General features: G+C 33.8%; 1 protein-coding gene across 2 annotated transcripts in view; it reads right to left on the bottom strand.

Annotated features, from left to right (window-relative positions):
- ARHGAP29 (Rho GTPase activating protein 29) overlaps window positions 1-16,004 on the bottom strand; it is a 66,038-nt gene that overhangs the window by 28,325 nt on the left and 21,709 nt on the right. For both annotated transcript variants that reach the window (XM_038541297.1, XM_038541298.1), the window contains 9 exons: window positions 7,999-8,095; window positions 7,568-7,640; window positions 4,975-5,023; window positions 4,256-4,393; window positions 3,336-3,400; window positions 2,598-2,708; window positions 2,414-2,494; window positions 2,038-2,226; window positions 1,167-1,304 (listed from right to left, as the gene is read on the bottom strand). In XM_038541297.1, the coding sequence (XP_038397225.1) occupies window positions 1,167-1,304; window positions 2,038-2,226; window positions 2,414-2,494; window positions 2,598-2,708; window positions 3,336-3,400; window positions 4,256-4,393; window positions 4,975-5,023; window positions 7,568-7,640; window positions 7,999-8,095 (941 nt within the window). The remainder of the gene's footprint in view (window positions 1-1,166; window positions 1,305-2,037; window positions 2,227-2,413; window positions 2,495-2,597; window positions 2,709-3,335; window positions 3,401-4,255; window positions 4,394-4,974; window positions 5,024-7,567; window positions 7,641-7,998; window positions 8,096-16,004) is intronic.

Genomic DNA, 16,004 nt, shown 5'->3' with positions numbered 1-16,004 from the left:
TATTCCAAAAACCCAAAACAACTACCACTACATACAGAGTAGAACAGTTAAAATATAAAAACTACAACTGACAAGTATTGTCAAAGATGCAGAACAATTGGAACTCTCATACACTACTGGTTAGAATGAAAATGTTAAGGCTATTCTGGAAAACAATTCAGCAATTTCTCATAAAGTTAAATAGACATTACCATAATATCCAGTAATCTCACTCCTAAGTGCTTACCCTAGAAATATGAAAACATGTTCACACAAAAACCTACAGACAAATATTCATAGCAGCTCTATATTCACAATCACCCTAAACTGGAAACAATAGAAATATCCAACTGATGAATGGATAAACACTGTGGTACCTCCACATGATGGAATACTATTCAGCAATAAAAAGCAAAGAACTACTGATACAGGCATAACATTGATAAATATCAAAGACATTAGGCTGAGTAGAAGAATCCAGTTATATACTATAGGATCCCACTTATATGACACTCTGGGAAAGACCAAGCTGTAAAGTTGGATAACATATCAATACTTGCCAGGGGACAAGGGTGGACAGAGAGTCTGACTACAAAGGGGCAGCATAAGCAAAATTTTCTGGAGTGCCAGCATTCTTCTGAATCCCCACTGCGATGGTGGCGGTAACATACTTATATATGTGTTAAAACTTGTGAAATGTACACCAAATAAAGGCATTTTATATATAAGCTTTTCATAAAAGTCATTTTAAAGAGGTATATGAAAATACTTGAGGCCAGGATGCTTTTTTTTTCCAAATAAATCACTGGGTTCAATTTTAATATTTAGCTTACTCAAAATTTGAAGAACAGATGTCATAGTGCTGATAGAAATTTCAATGTCAAATTCATTCTGTCAACCAAGCCAAGAAATACAGTGGCTTAGAGGCAGTTAGTTTCAAACTCTCGTGCTTCAATTTTAATTGGACAAATCACCAATCCACGGGGTGGTGAACCAGATTAAAAATGTTAACTCAAACCATTTACCACTATTAAAAGCTGAAAGTTAATTTTCAATCTCTAAATATTTCATTAATCCAGAAATTAAATCCTTTAAGAATCATGATTCATCAAACATCCCTCTCCCTTCTGCAGACATTTAGACACTTTTTTGCCTCTGGCCATCAAAATACTGAAAAAAATACTTACAGCTTTAAGGGTAAGATCACACTGAAAAACGAGTTTCTGGAGTTGTGTTAAAATTTCTCTTTTGGTATTTTCTAGATCATTGCGTCTCTCTTCAACATTTGTCACACAAACTTTGTAGAGTTCATTTGCTTCTTCTACCTTTAAGGATACCCCAGGAAAAAAATAATACTGATCACTAGAATTTATATTTTAAAACAATACTTATTATAATAAAACTCAATATAAATAACTGAAGAGCCTTTTTGCATAAAAATTCTGACATAAGTCTCTTTTAAATAGGATATTTCTAAAGATAACAACCTGTTCTGGTCAGGAACCAAGGGCACTTGACTTTAATGGATAGTCAAGGAGGACTTATAATTAGGATACTGTCTCCAAAATAAGTGTCTACTTCTATTTAAGAGGCTTTTTGATTTATGTTTACCATTTTCTATATAATCTTACAAAGTTTATCAAATTATGTTTCATAAGCAACATAAAGCTCCAGCCTAGCTTTGCTATCAGGTACCAGAATCAGTACACATACACACACAGTTGCTTAAAAGGTGTACTCACTGAACAATGAAGTAAAAAATACTGAACTACTGCCTTCTCTAAGATACTTTTTCAGAGACAAACCCAAAGATTTAAAAGATAAGCAAAAATCATTCTGGTTCTCAAAGTGTGGCTCCCCACCACCTACAGCAGCAGCATTACCTGGAAACCTGTTAGAAATGCAAGTTTTGGGGGCCAATCCTAGAGCCACTGAATCAGACACTCTTCCTGTTTTAAGAAGTCTTCCAGGCAATCCTGACCCATGCTAACATTTGAGAACTGAAGCCTTAGCAGATTATTGCTAATTCAACTTGCAAATAACAACAAAGATGATTACTTTTTGAAGAGCCTCCTCTTCCAACCTTCTCTTTTTCTCTAGCTGCTTGTTGAGATTTTTTACTAATCCACCACTTGAGCACAGATGCTCCTCTTCTGCACGAAACATGGAAGATTTTGCTTTTTCATACTCATCTTGACGTTGCATGCATAACAATTTTGCCTTTTTGAGAGCAGTCTCTGTTTCAAGCTATACAAGACAAAAATACAGAATAAGAAACAAACCCTACTGTGCAAGTATCTTTAGCATATTCAATAAGACAGTTAAGACAGAATTTTAGAAAAATTAGAGAGTAAGGTATGCATCTTCCAGGGTAGATGCTTATATACTGCAGATGTTCTTGAGTAGATAGAAGAAACTCCATTGTAATACTAACCATTTTATTTTGTTCCTGTTTCCAAAGTTCTTTTATCTCTTTCCTTTGCTTTTCCATTTCATTTTTCCTTCCAAGTAGAGGCTGTCAAAGGCATTTTAAAACAAGAAAGAAAGGAATAAAAAAAAGCTGTTTTATAAAGGTACGCTATGTTAAAAAAAAGTGTATTATACATATAAATTTTTACCTGCACAAATTTGTTGGCTTGGAGAGCTGCAATTGTTTGTTGTAAAAGGTGACTGTTCTTTATATCATTAAGAAGAGCATTGGTAAATAGAGACTGCAATGGCATAAACTCCTAGAATTTAAAATTGAAAGGTAAACCTTCCAATAGAAATAGCACTAAGAGTTCTAGATAACCCCCAACTATTCTTCAGAAGGAGAAATTTTAAGTTTAGATCTTTTCTGCAGAAAAATGACTAGTCATAAATATGACTATATAAGAAAAACCTGAAGAATATTAATTATAAAACTAGGTAGCAAAACTAGTGGCTAACAAAACAATCAACATTTGTATCAAACTGTGAATTTCCTAGTTTTTTTTTTTTTTCATAATGGGTCTACATGTGAGTTTAAAAGGCTTTTACTTTGCTGAGCCAACAGTTTCGCATTTCACTTCCTTCCTATATTAATTATACAAATTTCTTTTTTTTTTAAAGATTTTTTTTTATTTATTCATAGAAACACAAAGAGAGAGACAGAGGCAAAGCCACAGACAGAGGAAGAAGCAGACTCCATGCAGGGAGCCCGATGTGGGACAGGATCCCTGGTCTCCAGGATCACACCCCAGGCTGCAGGCGGCGCTAAACCACTGCACCACTGGGGCTGCCCTAATTATACAAATTTCTGACTTTGCAAGGCACTATCAGGAGTTCATCCAGGTAACCTCTTGGTTCAATACCCTAGGAGGTCACTGAACACTTACCTGCATTCCAATGTTACTTCTAGTTGCCTCTGCCAATTTGACAATGTTTCTAGTGGACTCCAATTCTGAAAAGATCAAAGAAAGCATCAGAAGATAAATTTACTTCTTTTACTTCTCTATAACCTAAACTTATTTGTAATTCCCAAATTAAAGAGTGAGCACGTATACTAGTCTGCATCATATGATACCGTGATTCTTAACCAGAAGTGCTCATCAAAACCAACTAGGAAACTTTCAAAATACACTTGCTTGGTCTCACTTCTCTTGGAGATGGGACCTAGGGCTATTCAGGGATTCTGATGGGCTTTCCCTATTAAAGGCAAATATGGTAGAAAGAGCATAGGCTTTGGGTAAATCCTATACCGTTCCAATTAGTGCTATATAATCCTAGGCAAAACTGCCATCTGACCTTAAGCAAACCACCTGTCTTGTTTGCCTGAGCTGTAAAATGGGAATAATTCTTTTCTTGCCTTCTACCAGGGTTTTGGTAAGGATTAAATAAAGTATAAGATGTGAAAGTATTCTGTCAACTGTAAAACACTGGAAAACACTAGCTATTAAGATGTTTCCATGCCTGTGCTCATATACCTATTGTTGCTTGTATTTCTTTTAACTATATTATCTGATCGCATTTCTTTTCGCTCACTGGAGTATGACTTCCTTAAAGACAAAGACAGTGTACTACTTGTCTTTATGTCCCCAGATCAAGTGGTTGGCCCACAGTAATGTTCAATAAATACATGTACTGCAAGATGAGTCTTTCCTATTTCAAGAAGAGAATATGGACAATGATTTTATTCACTACTAATGAAGCAGCTACTAATCTGGAATCATATTAGTCATCGTCTGCAGAAAATTAATTGCAAACAATTTAGTTCTTACACTCCAAAGTTAATCAGAGGCGCCAAAGGGCAACTCACCCAAGTTAAGCTTCTTTTCAACCCATGAAACTATGTTCTTGGTATATTTTGACCATGTTTTAGCATAAGACAAAGCCAATTCTACAGAATCAGTGTTCTTCAACAGCACACTGTCTAGTTCTATAGGAGAAAAATTTCCTGAAAATAAAAATATCAAGTATATATTAAATATCAGCACGTAACTCTGAACAAAGAAGCATTTAAATCCTAAGATGTTCTTCAGTGAAAACTGTTTTAAAAAAATACAAGTGACAAATTTAGAATTAAAGGTCACAGTTTAAACTTAAAATGGTTTCAAATTATATTTTTTACCTTAATATGTACTTCTATTATTCATCAAGTTACAAATTCTATATAACTGTTGATCAGTCTCTATATTATCTATCTACTTTAGCAGGTTTTCTTCCTTAAGTTTTCATGTAAAATTTTATGCATTTTGTGTTAAAAATGAATACTTTAGGTTACTGAGCAAGAAGAGATTAAATAATCCAAAACATGTATTGAAAGTAACTGCAGGGGATTGGACAGTGGTAGAAAGAAAGGAAGGAAGGAAGGAAGGAAGGAAGGAAGGAAGGAAGGAAGGAAGGAAGGAAGGAAGGAAGGAGAGAAAGAAAGAAAGAAGAAAGAAAGAAAGAAAGAAAGAAAGAAAGAAAGAAAGAAAGAAAGAAAGAAAGAAAACTAAAAAAATTTGAGTAAGATTGAAAGTACCTCAACATTACCTTTTTCATTGGATGAGTCCACTGATTCCACAGAAACATTTTCGAAAGACTTACAACATGGAAGAAAACAAATTTTAGATTAGAGCAGAAGATAACAGAGCTTTACTTCAGAAAATTTTCACTCTAATTTGTTACTGTGACATAATTCCTGTTAAAGAATTTCAAGTATTTAGAACTCAAAAGGCCTAAGAAATCTGTTTAGATGCTACATCTTATAAAAATTACATATCTTTTTACAACTACAGTTCTCAAGATCCAAGAATAAATAACCTCATTGTTTACTAACAGCATTAGTTAACATTAATAAATCCATTCAAAACTTTAAATTCTGCAGATTTCAAAAATATTAGTCAGGAAGTTATAGAATCAATCTAAATAGGTTATCACTTAAACTGAAGACAAGGATCTATTTCTCCAAGCCATCTTTCATCATTTTATCATATGACAAGCATTTCTCTGAAGGTCTAGTGGACAACTTAGTGCAGAACTCTCTATGATGATGGAAATGTTCTGTATCACTGTCCAGTAAGGTTACATGTGGCCATATGAGCATATGAAAAGTGGCTCATGTAAATGAGAAGTATATTTTCAATTTTATTTATTTTAATTAATTTAAATTTAAAGAGCTACATGTGGCAAATGGCTACCTTACTGGATAGTGCAGGAAAACATATCTACCAAAATTATGAGATCTTAAACAAATTTGATCTATTTGGTTGGGCAATACAGACTATGCAGGGATTCAATGCAAAAGGATCAAAGAGACCTGGGTTTGAAGTCCAGCTCTATCACTCAGCAGCTGTATGACACTAGGCTATATATTTACACTTACTTAACTTTGGTTTGCCCTTCTGTAAAATGGGGATAAGAACACTTTGACAAGGCTATTTTAAGGAAATGATATAGACTTAGTGCAGGGCATGGTATATAACAAACACTATTAAACAAATGGCAACTATTATTTAAAGTATTTTTCAAAATTCTTCATCCAAGTGATTTTATTTGTAGTATTATATCATCATGGACTTTTAAAGCTCAATCTCTACGGTTAATTAAAAACTGCAAAAAGGAAAATAAGGTGCAAAAGAGAAAAAGGAAAAAGTATTTTCCTATTAAGAATTAGAGAAGGGACACCTGGGTGGCTAATCAATTAAGTGTCTGCCTTGGGCTCAGGTCATGATCCCAGAGTCCTGAGATCAAGCCCCAAGTCAGGATCCCTGTGCAGCAGGGAGCCTGCTTCTCCTTCTTCCCACTGCTTGTCCTCTCTCTTGTCATGGTCTCTCTCTCAAATAAATAAAATCTTTAAAAAAAAAAAAAGACAAAAAAAGACCTAGTGTAATACGTGTACATAATAGAGCCAACAGGAACAGGAAATATGATTCACACCTAAAATTTTAATTCTTCAGAGCCTTGTCACACAGACATAATGTTATAGCTTCTGAATTAGTAATATGTTTGAAAAGATAAAATTGAATAAATATAAATGATAGCAAAATATTTAAGGATCTTAAAATTCTTCATTATTCTGATATGGTTTATATACTATCCTTGATTCATTGATGGATGACTTTAGAAATAGTCAATTGTTTTAATATTATAGTACATAAAACAAAGGCCTCAAATAGTCATTCATATTTTGTATCACTTTAAGAAAGACCTGCAGTTTTTATATTATTTTGAAATAACACAAACACTTGGCATATTTCCAAGTATTTGCTGAAGTCCCTCTGGATCTGAATATCCTTAAAAATAAATAACTGACATAGGTCCCCATTGCAATTTTTAAAAATACCTTGCATTTGGTGAAAAATTTTTAGTCTAAAAATATTACTACTATAAATCTCTAAAACAATATTCTACAAATATTCTTCATGTTCTATTATTTCATAGCAATTTTTCTTTAAATTGGGAATTGGGTAGGGGGGCGGTATCTGTGTGGCTCAATCGGTTAAGCAACTGCCATCGGCTCAGGTCATAATCCCAGGGTCCTGGGATGGAGATCTGTTTGGTTAGGCTCCCTGCTCAGTGGGGAGTCTGCTTCTCCTGCCTCTGCCCCTCTCTGCCTGCAGCTGGTGCTCCCTTTAATAAATAAATAAAATCTTTAAAAAAATAATAAATTGGGAATTGGAACTGCAATCCTCTGACACACTGCTCTTAGGGAGAATTAAGACCCACAGTCTATTAATATGTGTTTCATGGTAACAAACTATAGGATGTGTGAAAAGATTAACACCTTCCTTCTTTACTTCTTGAGTTATTTTTCTAAGTTTCTACCAGTTTTTAAGAACTGTGACAATATCAGGAGAGAGAAATTGTTAAGAATTACTTACTAAAATTTTGGACCATATGACATATAGATTCATTACATAAGACACCATAAAACTATCAGCTATATTGTTTTAAAATGAATGCTCCACTTAGTATAATTAAATTTTAGCTCCAGAAATTGACCATAAATTATACTTAAAATGAACTGATCTATTTTTCTCACTCAACTCAAAATCTATCAAAGACTAATACTGAGATTAAGATCAGGAAATTATTGAAATGTTAAAAATATTAAAGTATTTACTTTCACACAAACTTGGCCTACCTTACTTTCCCGAGAAACAGGCAATCGCAATAATGAATCATTGCCTACATCTCCCATAAGGAAGTTTGTCAGGCTATCCAGGGAAGTTTAAAAAAAAAGAAATAAGAAATAAAAAGACAAGTCATTACATTGCTCTGTCACAGGCTTGACATTCAATATGTCATCTAGAATAAATTTTTAAAAAGAAGAACCTTAGAAATAAATTCCTAGGAATCTGTTCACATAAACCACATAGTCACCTGCAAATGGATGTTGCTTTGGAACAGCTATACAAATACTACTAACTTTACTAACAATAATGAATGTATTTTTTCCAGTGTTATGATATTTTATATTGATTAGTACTTTACTTTCCATATATCTACTGAATTATGTGACATGGTCTGAGATACCCAGGCCCAAATTTCTTTAAATGACAGTCCTCTACTTACATATTTCCAAAGGTAAAGGCCAAGGTCTCAATGGAAGAAAACACTTCTCTGAAGAGATCGTTTTTGTTTTCTTCATTAACTTCTGTGAAGTTCACAGCTACAGGGAAAGGTTGGTTACAATAAATGAGAAGAAAATATTTTAAACTAGGTTTATACGAAGTCATTTAATCTCTTAAAAATTCACCCTTACTTATAGAAGCATTAGAAGATTAAGCAATTGAAAAGCCTAATACGCAAAATGAAAAAGATGTTCAAGTTCTTTATTAAAGAAATCATACAAAAGAATCAGCTTGCATAAAGTGGCTGGCATTCCAAACTTACTACTCCATGCATTACATAATTTGACACATCTAAAAAGTGACGCAATGTGAAATCAATCCGTCTCAGAGTCACAGAGTCCATGTTACATCAGACCTCTCATTAAGAGCACTCTGTGCAATTTTTTCTTGCTTATTGCTTTATAGCATTTGCTAAAATAGTTGAATGCACTGTGGCTCACTTTAGTCAAATGAGCTATACTTTTCACTATGCATTACCAATAACTGAAGTCATACATACATTTGACATAGCAAAATCCTATATACAAAGCATATCACATAAACACCCAACGCCTTAGAACATTTAAATTCCTATTTATTTATAGCCTTATTTCTTACAGGCTTTTGGGCTCTGAGGTCCATGTTAATTGATTTATATTGTGGTCTCTTGTTTGCCGTAGAGATATTCTAACATTTTGCATTTTGCTAAAGCAAATTGTGTAGCATAACTGAAAAAGTTTTTTTATTGTGACTTCTTCTCTATGTGCCTTTGTGAAAAGCCCAGATACAATTTACCAAGACAAAATGTGAAGGTGGAATTGGCCACTTTTTTCAAGTAACCCTTTCTACCCACAAAGTTAGTTTTAGGAACAAATGGCTCCTTGTATCCCATCCTCCCTAGGAATCTAAGGTAGAGAGACCAAGTGAAGAGCAAGCCATTCTTTGCTTTAAAACAAGCTGTTCTGAAGTTTGGGTGCACAGCAGAATTACCTAGGGAGTTTTAAAAACAAAAATCTGGATCCTACCACCAAAAATTGAAGATTTCACAGGTCCAGAGAGCACAGGTATTTGTTTAAAAGCTCTCCCAGGTGATTTTAGTGTATATCTAGGGTTGAAAATGCTTGCTGGATAGCAAGAATTCCTAAGCAAGGAGGAATGAAACCTCAAGCCTCTAACCCTCATGAAATTACAATCCAGCTTTTATATGGGTAAGTCTTTGTAGATATGAGGGGCTAAGGGCCACATCTTTCATCAAATTCTTCTAAGTATCCCTGATATAAACAAAAAGAAAAACTTTTAAGAATCGTCATAAATAATTTTAAAACTATTTTTGGACTTCTGCTCTGGCCAAGATGGAAAAATAGGTTTACACTTCTGCCTGAGACAACCAAAAGAAACTCATACAAATACATCTAACAAAAATTTTCAAGACATTGGCTATAAGGCAAGAAAAGACAAGAATCTTGACAGGTAAGAAATGAACATGGTAAGTTCTACAACAACCCCAGCTTACTGTCTAACATCACACAGAGTAGAGTTTCCAGCAAAAGAAACTACTACAGATAAAAATCATTTTATAATAATGGAGTCAATTTATTAAGAGGACCTAACAATTCTATACGTTTATGCACCTAATAAACAACTTCAAAAGGCATGAAGCAAAACCTAATAGAACCACAATGAGAGTTTCAATAACCCTCTCTCAATAATTGACAGAACTTGTAGATAGGAAATCAGTAAGATTATGGAAGACTTCAACAATACTATCAGCCTCCTCTACCAGATGGACATTTGTAGAACACTCCATCCAGTAATAGCAGGACTCATGTCTTTTCAAGTATACACTGAATATTTGCCAAGATAGACCATATTATAAAACAAGTCAAATTGATTTTAAAAGGACTCAAATCAGGCAAAATATGTTTTGTGACTAGAGACAATGAAATTAGAAATCATGGAAAGATCTCTGGAAAATCCCCAGATACCAGGAAACTAAATAACACACTTCTAAATAACCCATGGGTTAAAGAAGAAAAAGGGAAATTAGAAAGTGTTTTTGAACACAATGAAAATGAAACACCACATACCAAATTGGTGAAAGGGGGCCACAGGCAGGTGCAGAAAGGAGAGTACCAAGAAGCACAGGTTGTCTGGATTGGGATAGTTCACAAGGGTTTTTATGTCAAAATTGATGAAACTGTATCATTTAAATAGATGTACTTTATTGTACACCAATTATACCTCGACAAAGCTGTTTTAAAAATCTCACTGGGAACTAAACTTTAAATAGTAATTTATAATGTCTAGTTAAAACAACTTACAACCAGCAAAAAATGTAAAGCCTACTTATATTTTCTAACCTTAACCTGTTAGACTTTAAAAGAAAAAAAAAAACCTTATCACACTACCCCAAATTCTATAATTATTCTCTTTCTATCTATAAATATTTCTTTCGTAGCACTACACATGACTGGGAGATTTAAAAAGTAGTCATTGGGATAGCAAAAAAACAATTATTTGAATCATCTTTCTTCTTCATCCTTACTTAAATGAGGTTACAGTCATCGAATGAAAATTACTATTATTGCCCTTGTCTCCAATTCAAAACAGCTCTATATTCCTAATACCTTTTCTCTTTTTGGCTTCTGCTCAGTGTTTCAAAGAAAAGTCTCTGGCTTCTTTCCAGTAATAATTCTTCCCGCACTCCTGCATTCTCCAAACCCTATGCCACTTCCCTCCATAGATTTATTATTTCCCACTCAATTGACATTTTTTCTTATGCTAATATACTTAAATCTTTCCTTTGTGAAAGAACTTTCATTTTACCATATTTCTTCTTAAAGCTATGATCCAATTTAATAGTTTTTTTGGTTTTGTTTTTTTATTGCCAAACCTCTACAAATAGGTTATGACTAAATTCACCAGGATTTGGCTTTTCATCCAGTCTAATGGTTATCAGAAGTTGAAAAATTTTGTGAAAAGGGTAAGATAGCAAATTTTAGACTTTTCAGACCACATGGTATGTTGCAACTATTCAACTCTGCCAAAAAAGGAGCCATACATAAATGAATGACACGGTGATACATAAAGAATAAGACTGGCTGTGCTCTGATAAAACTTTATTTACAAAAATAGGCAGCAGGCCAGATTTGGCCCACCAGAAATAGTTTGCTTAGCCTGGTTAAGCAGATGGGTTTCAAAGCCAGTCTGTCTAGGTTAAATCCTAACTCTGTCTCCTACTAGGAACTTAATGTAACTGCTCTGTGCCTCAGTCTCCTAATTTATAAAGTGGGGACAACAATATGTATTTTGAGAACTGTTATAAAAACTGAATGAATTTAGAACAGAGCCTGTTACAAAGAAAATGCTCAATGAATGTTAGTTATTATTTTCACTCAAAACCACCGAACAGGGGATCCCTGGGTGGCGCAGTGGTTTAGCGCCTGCCTTTGGCCCAGGGTGCGATCCTGGAGACCCAGGATCGAGTCCCACATCAGGCTCCCGGTGCATGGAGCCTGCTTCTCCCTCTGCCTGTGTCTCTGCCTCTCTCTCTCTCTGTGTGACTATCATAAATAAATTGAAAAAAAAAAAAAAAAAAAAAAAAAACCACCGAACAACACTGCCAACAAAAACCTATTAGTCAAACTTGGAGGCCTTTTTTCTTCTAAGTTTGCATCCTACTTGTGCACTCTACAACTCCAGCTCTACCATTTAATATATATGCAGCCTTGGACAAACCTCTCTATGTCCCAGCTTCCTTAGTGCAAAATAGAAGTTGACAGAATAATAGTTACTAACCTGAAAAATTTGCTGTGAGGATTAATGGGATAATCCATGTAGAGTTTAACAGTGTCTGGCATACAGTAAATACTTGCTTAATAATGTCTGCTATTATCACTACAAATATTCACCACTTTCTTCCATCTTGAAGTATTCTGCACTCTTAGAAGCAATGAGTTACAGTAACTAGAAGAAGTAGGACTTCAGAGTTTCAGACCTGAGTTCGAATCTAACCTCCTACCACTTCCTGTAGTATTCTGGAAGTATCACCTCAGTGCAATTTCTTTATCTGTAAAATGGTGTATTATTGAAAGATACGATTGAGAAAACAAATGTAAACCACCTAGAGTACAGTGCTTGATAGGTAGTAACATGAATGTATGCTCATGTGCTGTGTATCTATCGACAATTTTACTTTATGCAGTTGTTCCCACCCAGCCTGGGGTTCTCTTTGGCTTTCTTCTCTATACATTACCCCACAGAACCTTACCCACTTTCATGCCTTTGAAGGAAATGAATCCTTGAACTACCTGTCCAGTTCTAACCTCTGAGCTAGAGATCCACATTTCCAATGGTCTGTTTGATATATTCCTTCCCCACCCACAATCTATCCATTACAACCTCAAAATGTCCTAATTGAACTCACCCCCTCCCTTCTACTCTGTTCTGCAAACTTACTCTTTTCCATACATTCCTTAGCTCATTATCTTTCCTTTCAAAATGCCTCTAAAATATTTTTTCTTCCTTTCTATTCCCACTGCCATTTCGTTCAAAAGGCCACATTTTATCCGTAGTCTGGATTACTTAACAACCTGCTAATTGGTGTCTCTGTCTCCACTCTCTTCTCCCTATTAGCCATTCTTCAAAATTGCATCAAAATTTTGCTCAAGGTTTAAAGAATTACCTCCCTTGGGCTCTCTATTAAGTCACAACAATAAGCGCTAACACACTTTTAGTATCTCTTTAAGAAATCACACAAATACCTTTCATACATACCATCTATTAGTGAGTTTCGAACTTTTTTGACCACAACCTTCAGTAAGAAATACATATATCATGACCAAATATACCATATACATAACAGTTATTAGTTATTTAAGACCTATGAAGTTTCAAAGCATCCTTAGATCTTATAGAATGAATGTTGCATTCTGATTTTTCTTTTCTATTCTCCACAATCTACTAGTGTAATGTCATAAATCAGGGCCCACAGTTTGCAAACTAGAGTTAAAAGATATAATGTAGGCAAATTTTCACCACAGGCCTTGGGGAAAAAACAAACAAAAAGCAGTAAGACTTACAAAATGAAAACTTTAAGTTGCTTCTAAGAAACACAAAAATAACTAGGAAATGAAATGCATACTATATTCTCAGAAAGGCTAAATATGTAACTTTTCTTTAATTTATAAATTTAAGTTTACAAATTTTACTCATCATCCTCAAACACCAATAGATAAGCCAATTTTTTGGAACTAGATAAGCCAATTCAAAAGTCCTGAGGGAAAAATAAAATCTTAAACAAAAAGAGTAACAGAAAGAGCTACCCTTACCAGATACTAAAACATACTATATGACTACAATAAAGATAGTGTAGTATTGGCACATGACTAAACAAATCAATGGAACAGAATAAGGTCCAAAATAGATATAAATGACAGTTTAGCATATTTATGATAAAAATGGCATTTTAGGGATCCCTGGGTGGCGCAGTGGTTTGGCGCCTGCCTTTGGCCCAGGGCGCGATCCTGGAGACCCAGGATCGAATCCCACGTCAGGCTCCCGGTGCATGGAGCCTGCTTCTCCCTCTGCCTGTGTCTCTGCCTCTCTCTCTTTCTCTCTCTGTGACTATCATAAATAAATAAAAATTTAAAAAAAATTTTTTTTTTAAATGGCATTTTAGATCAGTGAGGAAAAAATGAATTATTTGATAAATAAGTTAGACATGTAGACATTCCAGAACATATCAAGGACTTAAAGTTAATAAATGACATCATGAAAACATTAAATGAAAACACACTGGAGAATGCTATTATAATCTCAGAATGGGAAAGTCCTTCTTAATACCTAAAATCCAAGAAGCATAAAAAAGACTGATAAATTTAAATGTAAAAATAAAATGTCATAAGCAAATCAAAAGATAAAGAAAATTTACAACTTGTATTGAAGATTAAGAGTTAATTTCACCTACACAGAGTTTCTACAAATCAGTACTAGAAAAAAAAGACTGACCATCAAAAACAAAGTGTGTAAAGGGACAATTCACATAAAAGAATGTACAAATGGCTCTAAAACATATGAAAAGATACTCAACTGCACTCAAAATGAGGGAAATGCAAATCAATCTACACTGAGATGCCAATTTTTACTATCAGACTGGGTAACAAAGCTTGGTAACCAGTTCTGTTGGCAAAGATACAGTAAAATCAGCCTTTTCAGCGCTGCTATCAGAACTACAGAACCACTGCAGAGGGTATTTAGCAATATAAAAAATATAAATACAAATGAACATGGCTATTCATCGAAGCATTATTTGTAACAGAAAGAAAAATGCAAATAATCCAAATATCCATTAGTGAACTGGTTAAATAAATTATAGCACATGAGCGTAACAGATAACCTTGCAGCTTTGAAAAAAATAGAACTCACAACAAAAGAATTAAGGAACCCTTTATGTATAGACTTAAGTTAGAACAATGAGCAAGGAGCAGAATGCTACCAATTTGTGTAAAGAGGAGAGTAAAAAAAAAAAAAAAGAACATATGTTGCTTATATATGCATAATATGTCTCTAGAAAGATACACAAAAAACCAGTAATAGTTGCTGCTTATCTAGGTAGAGGGTAACAAAGCATCTGAGCTAGGAAAGACACTTCACTTTTATGCCATTTGCATCCTAAACCATTTCAAACTATTGCCTATTAAAAAATTAAGTCTTTAAAACAGAAAGACGTCATGAGGCTTCTACAATTTTATTTATTTATTTATTTATTTATTTTTTTGGCTTCTACAATTTTAGATGCATAATTAAAGCTTGTTTTTCTTGTCAATTTTTAAATATAGATTAAAATACAGATCACGAAAAGCCTCAATAAATGGTCGTATTAAATTACAAATAAGATTGACCAAAATAATTGTAAATAGTGAAAACACAAATACTTAAGTACATAATAAATTACTGAGTGCTGAAGATGTCTTTTATCTACTTCAAAAGTAAGCTGTATCTCTCTTACCATATTGCAAATATTTTGTCAGACTGAACTTCCTGCGTGGAAACAGGAGGAGACACAGGAAATACAAATCACTACTAGAATGAATGGGGAAAAGCTTTTTCTTTTAAAGTTCTTAATTTAATTTAAAGCTTTCAAATTTCCTTTTAAAGTTATCAAAAGGTAAATTCCAAGGTAAAAATTAGAAGAGTCAAAGATTTCAATTTTATTCCAATGCATTTATTATGCATAGGAAGTAGACCGACATTATGCATTCATACCTGTAGTAGCACAAACAAGATTATACCTCCCTGACTCTAAAGTCATTCTGTATATGTTTTTTTTTTTTTTTAATATGGTGTGGTATATTTGCCAAATGCATCAGCAGTTAAGATGTCCAAAGCAAGTCATGTCATTTTTTTTAACATGTAAACAGGGCTTTAAGACACAAAATGATCTCCAAACTCCTGACAGCTTTCTGATCCTAAAGTATAACAGCTTTTTTTCTTTAAGTTTCCCTCTTTAAAATACAAATAAAAATGCACTTTTACAGGTTTTCTGAAAATATTAAGAGAGACAGCCTATGTGAACATCTAGATTGCCATAGAATAGAGATTCAAAAATGGTTTCTACCTCTACCTTGCTTTTCCAGGGTTTGAAAATTAAATTATCATTAGAAGAAAAAACTAAATAAGCTCTAATTTGACCTCAATTTTTCAGATCATTGAATATTTTTTATTATTAAACTCCCTTCACTTAGATGTCCTCGACATTAAGAGTAAGGAAGAAAGGTTTTATTTAAAAACATAAACTTACACCAAGGAAAAGACAATTTCTTAAATTTTCTAGTTTCATGGAGTTTCACAGAAACAGAGTAAGTTTAGGAACAACAAAAGTAATCTTTTAAGTTTCACCCAACACAAAAGTAAAATCGTAACAATAATCCCAAAGGTAAAGACAGCCACAGTGGGAGATAATATTCA

This window comes from Canis lupus, chromosome 6 (genome assembly GCF_011100685.1).
Source record: "Canis lupus familiaris isolate Mischka breed German Shepherd chromosome 6, alternate assembly UU_Cfam_GSD_1.0, whole genome shotgun sequence".
Taxonomy (NCBI): domain Eukaryota; kingdom Metazoa; phylum Chordata; class Mammalia; order Carnivora; family Canidae; genus Canis; species Canis lupus.
The sequence above is the reverse complement of the archived record's forward strand: the minus strand, read 5'-3'. Positions and strand labels throughout refer to the sequence as shown.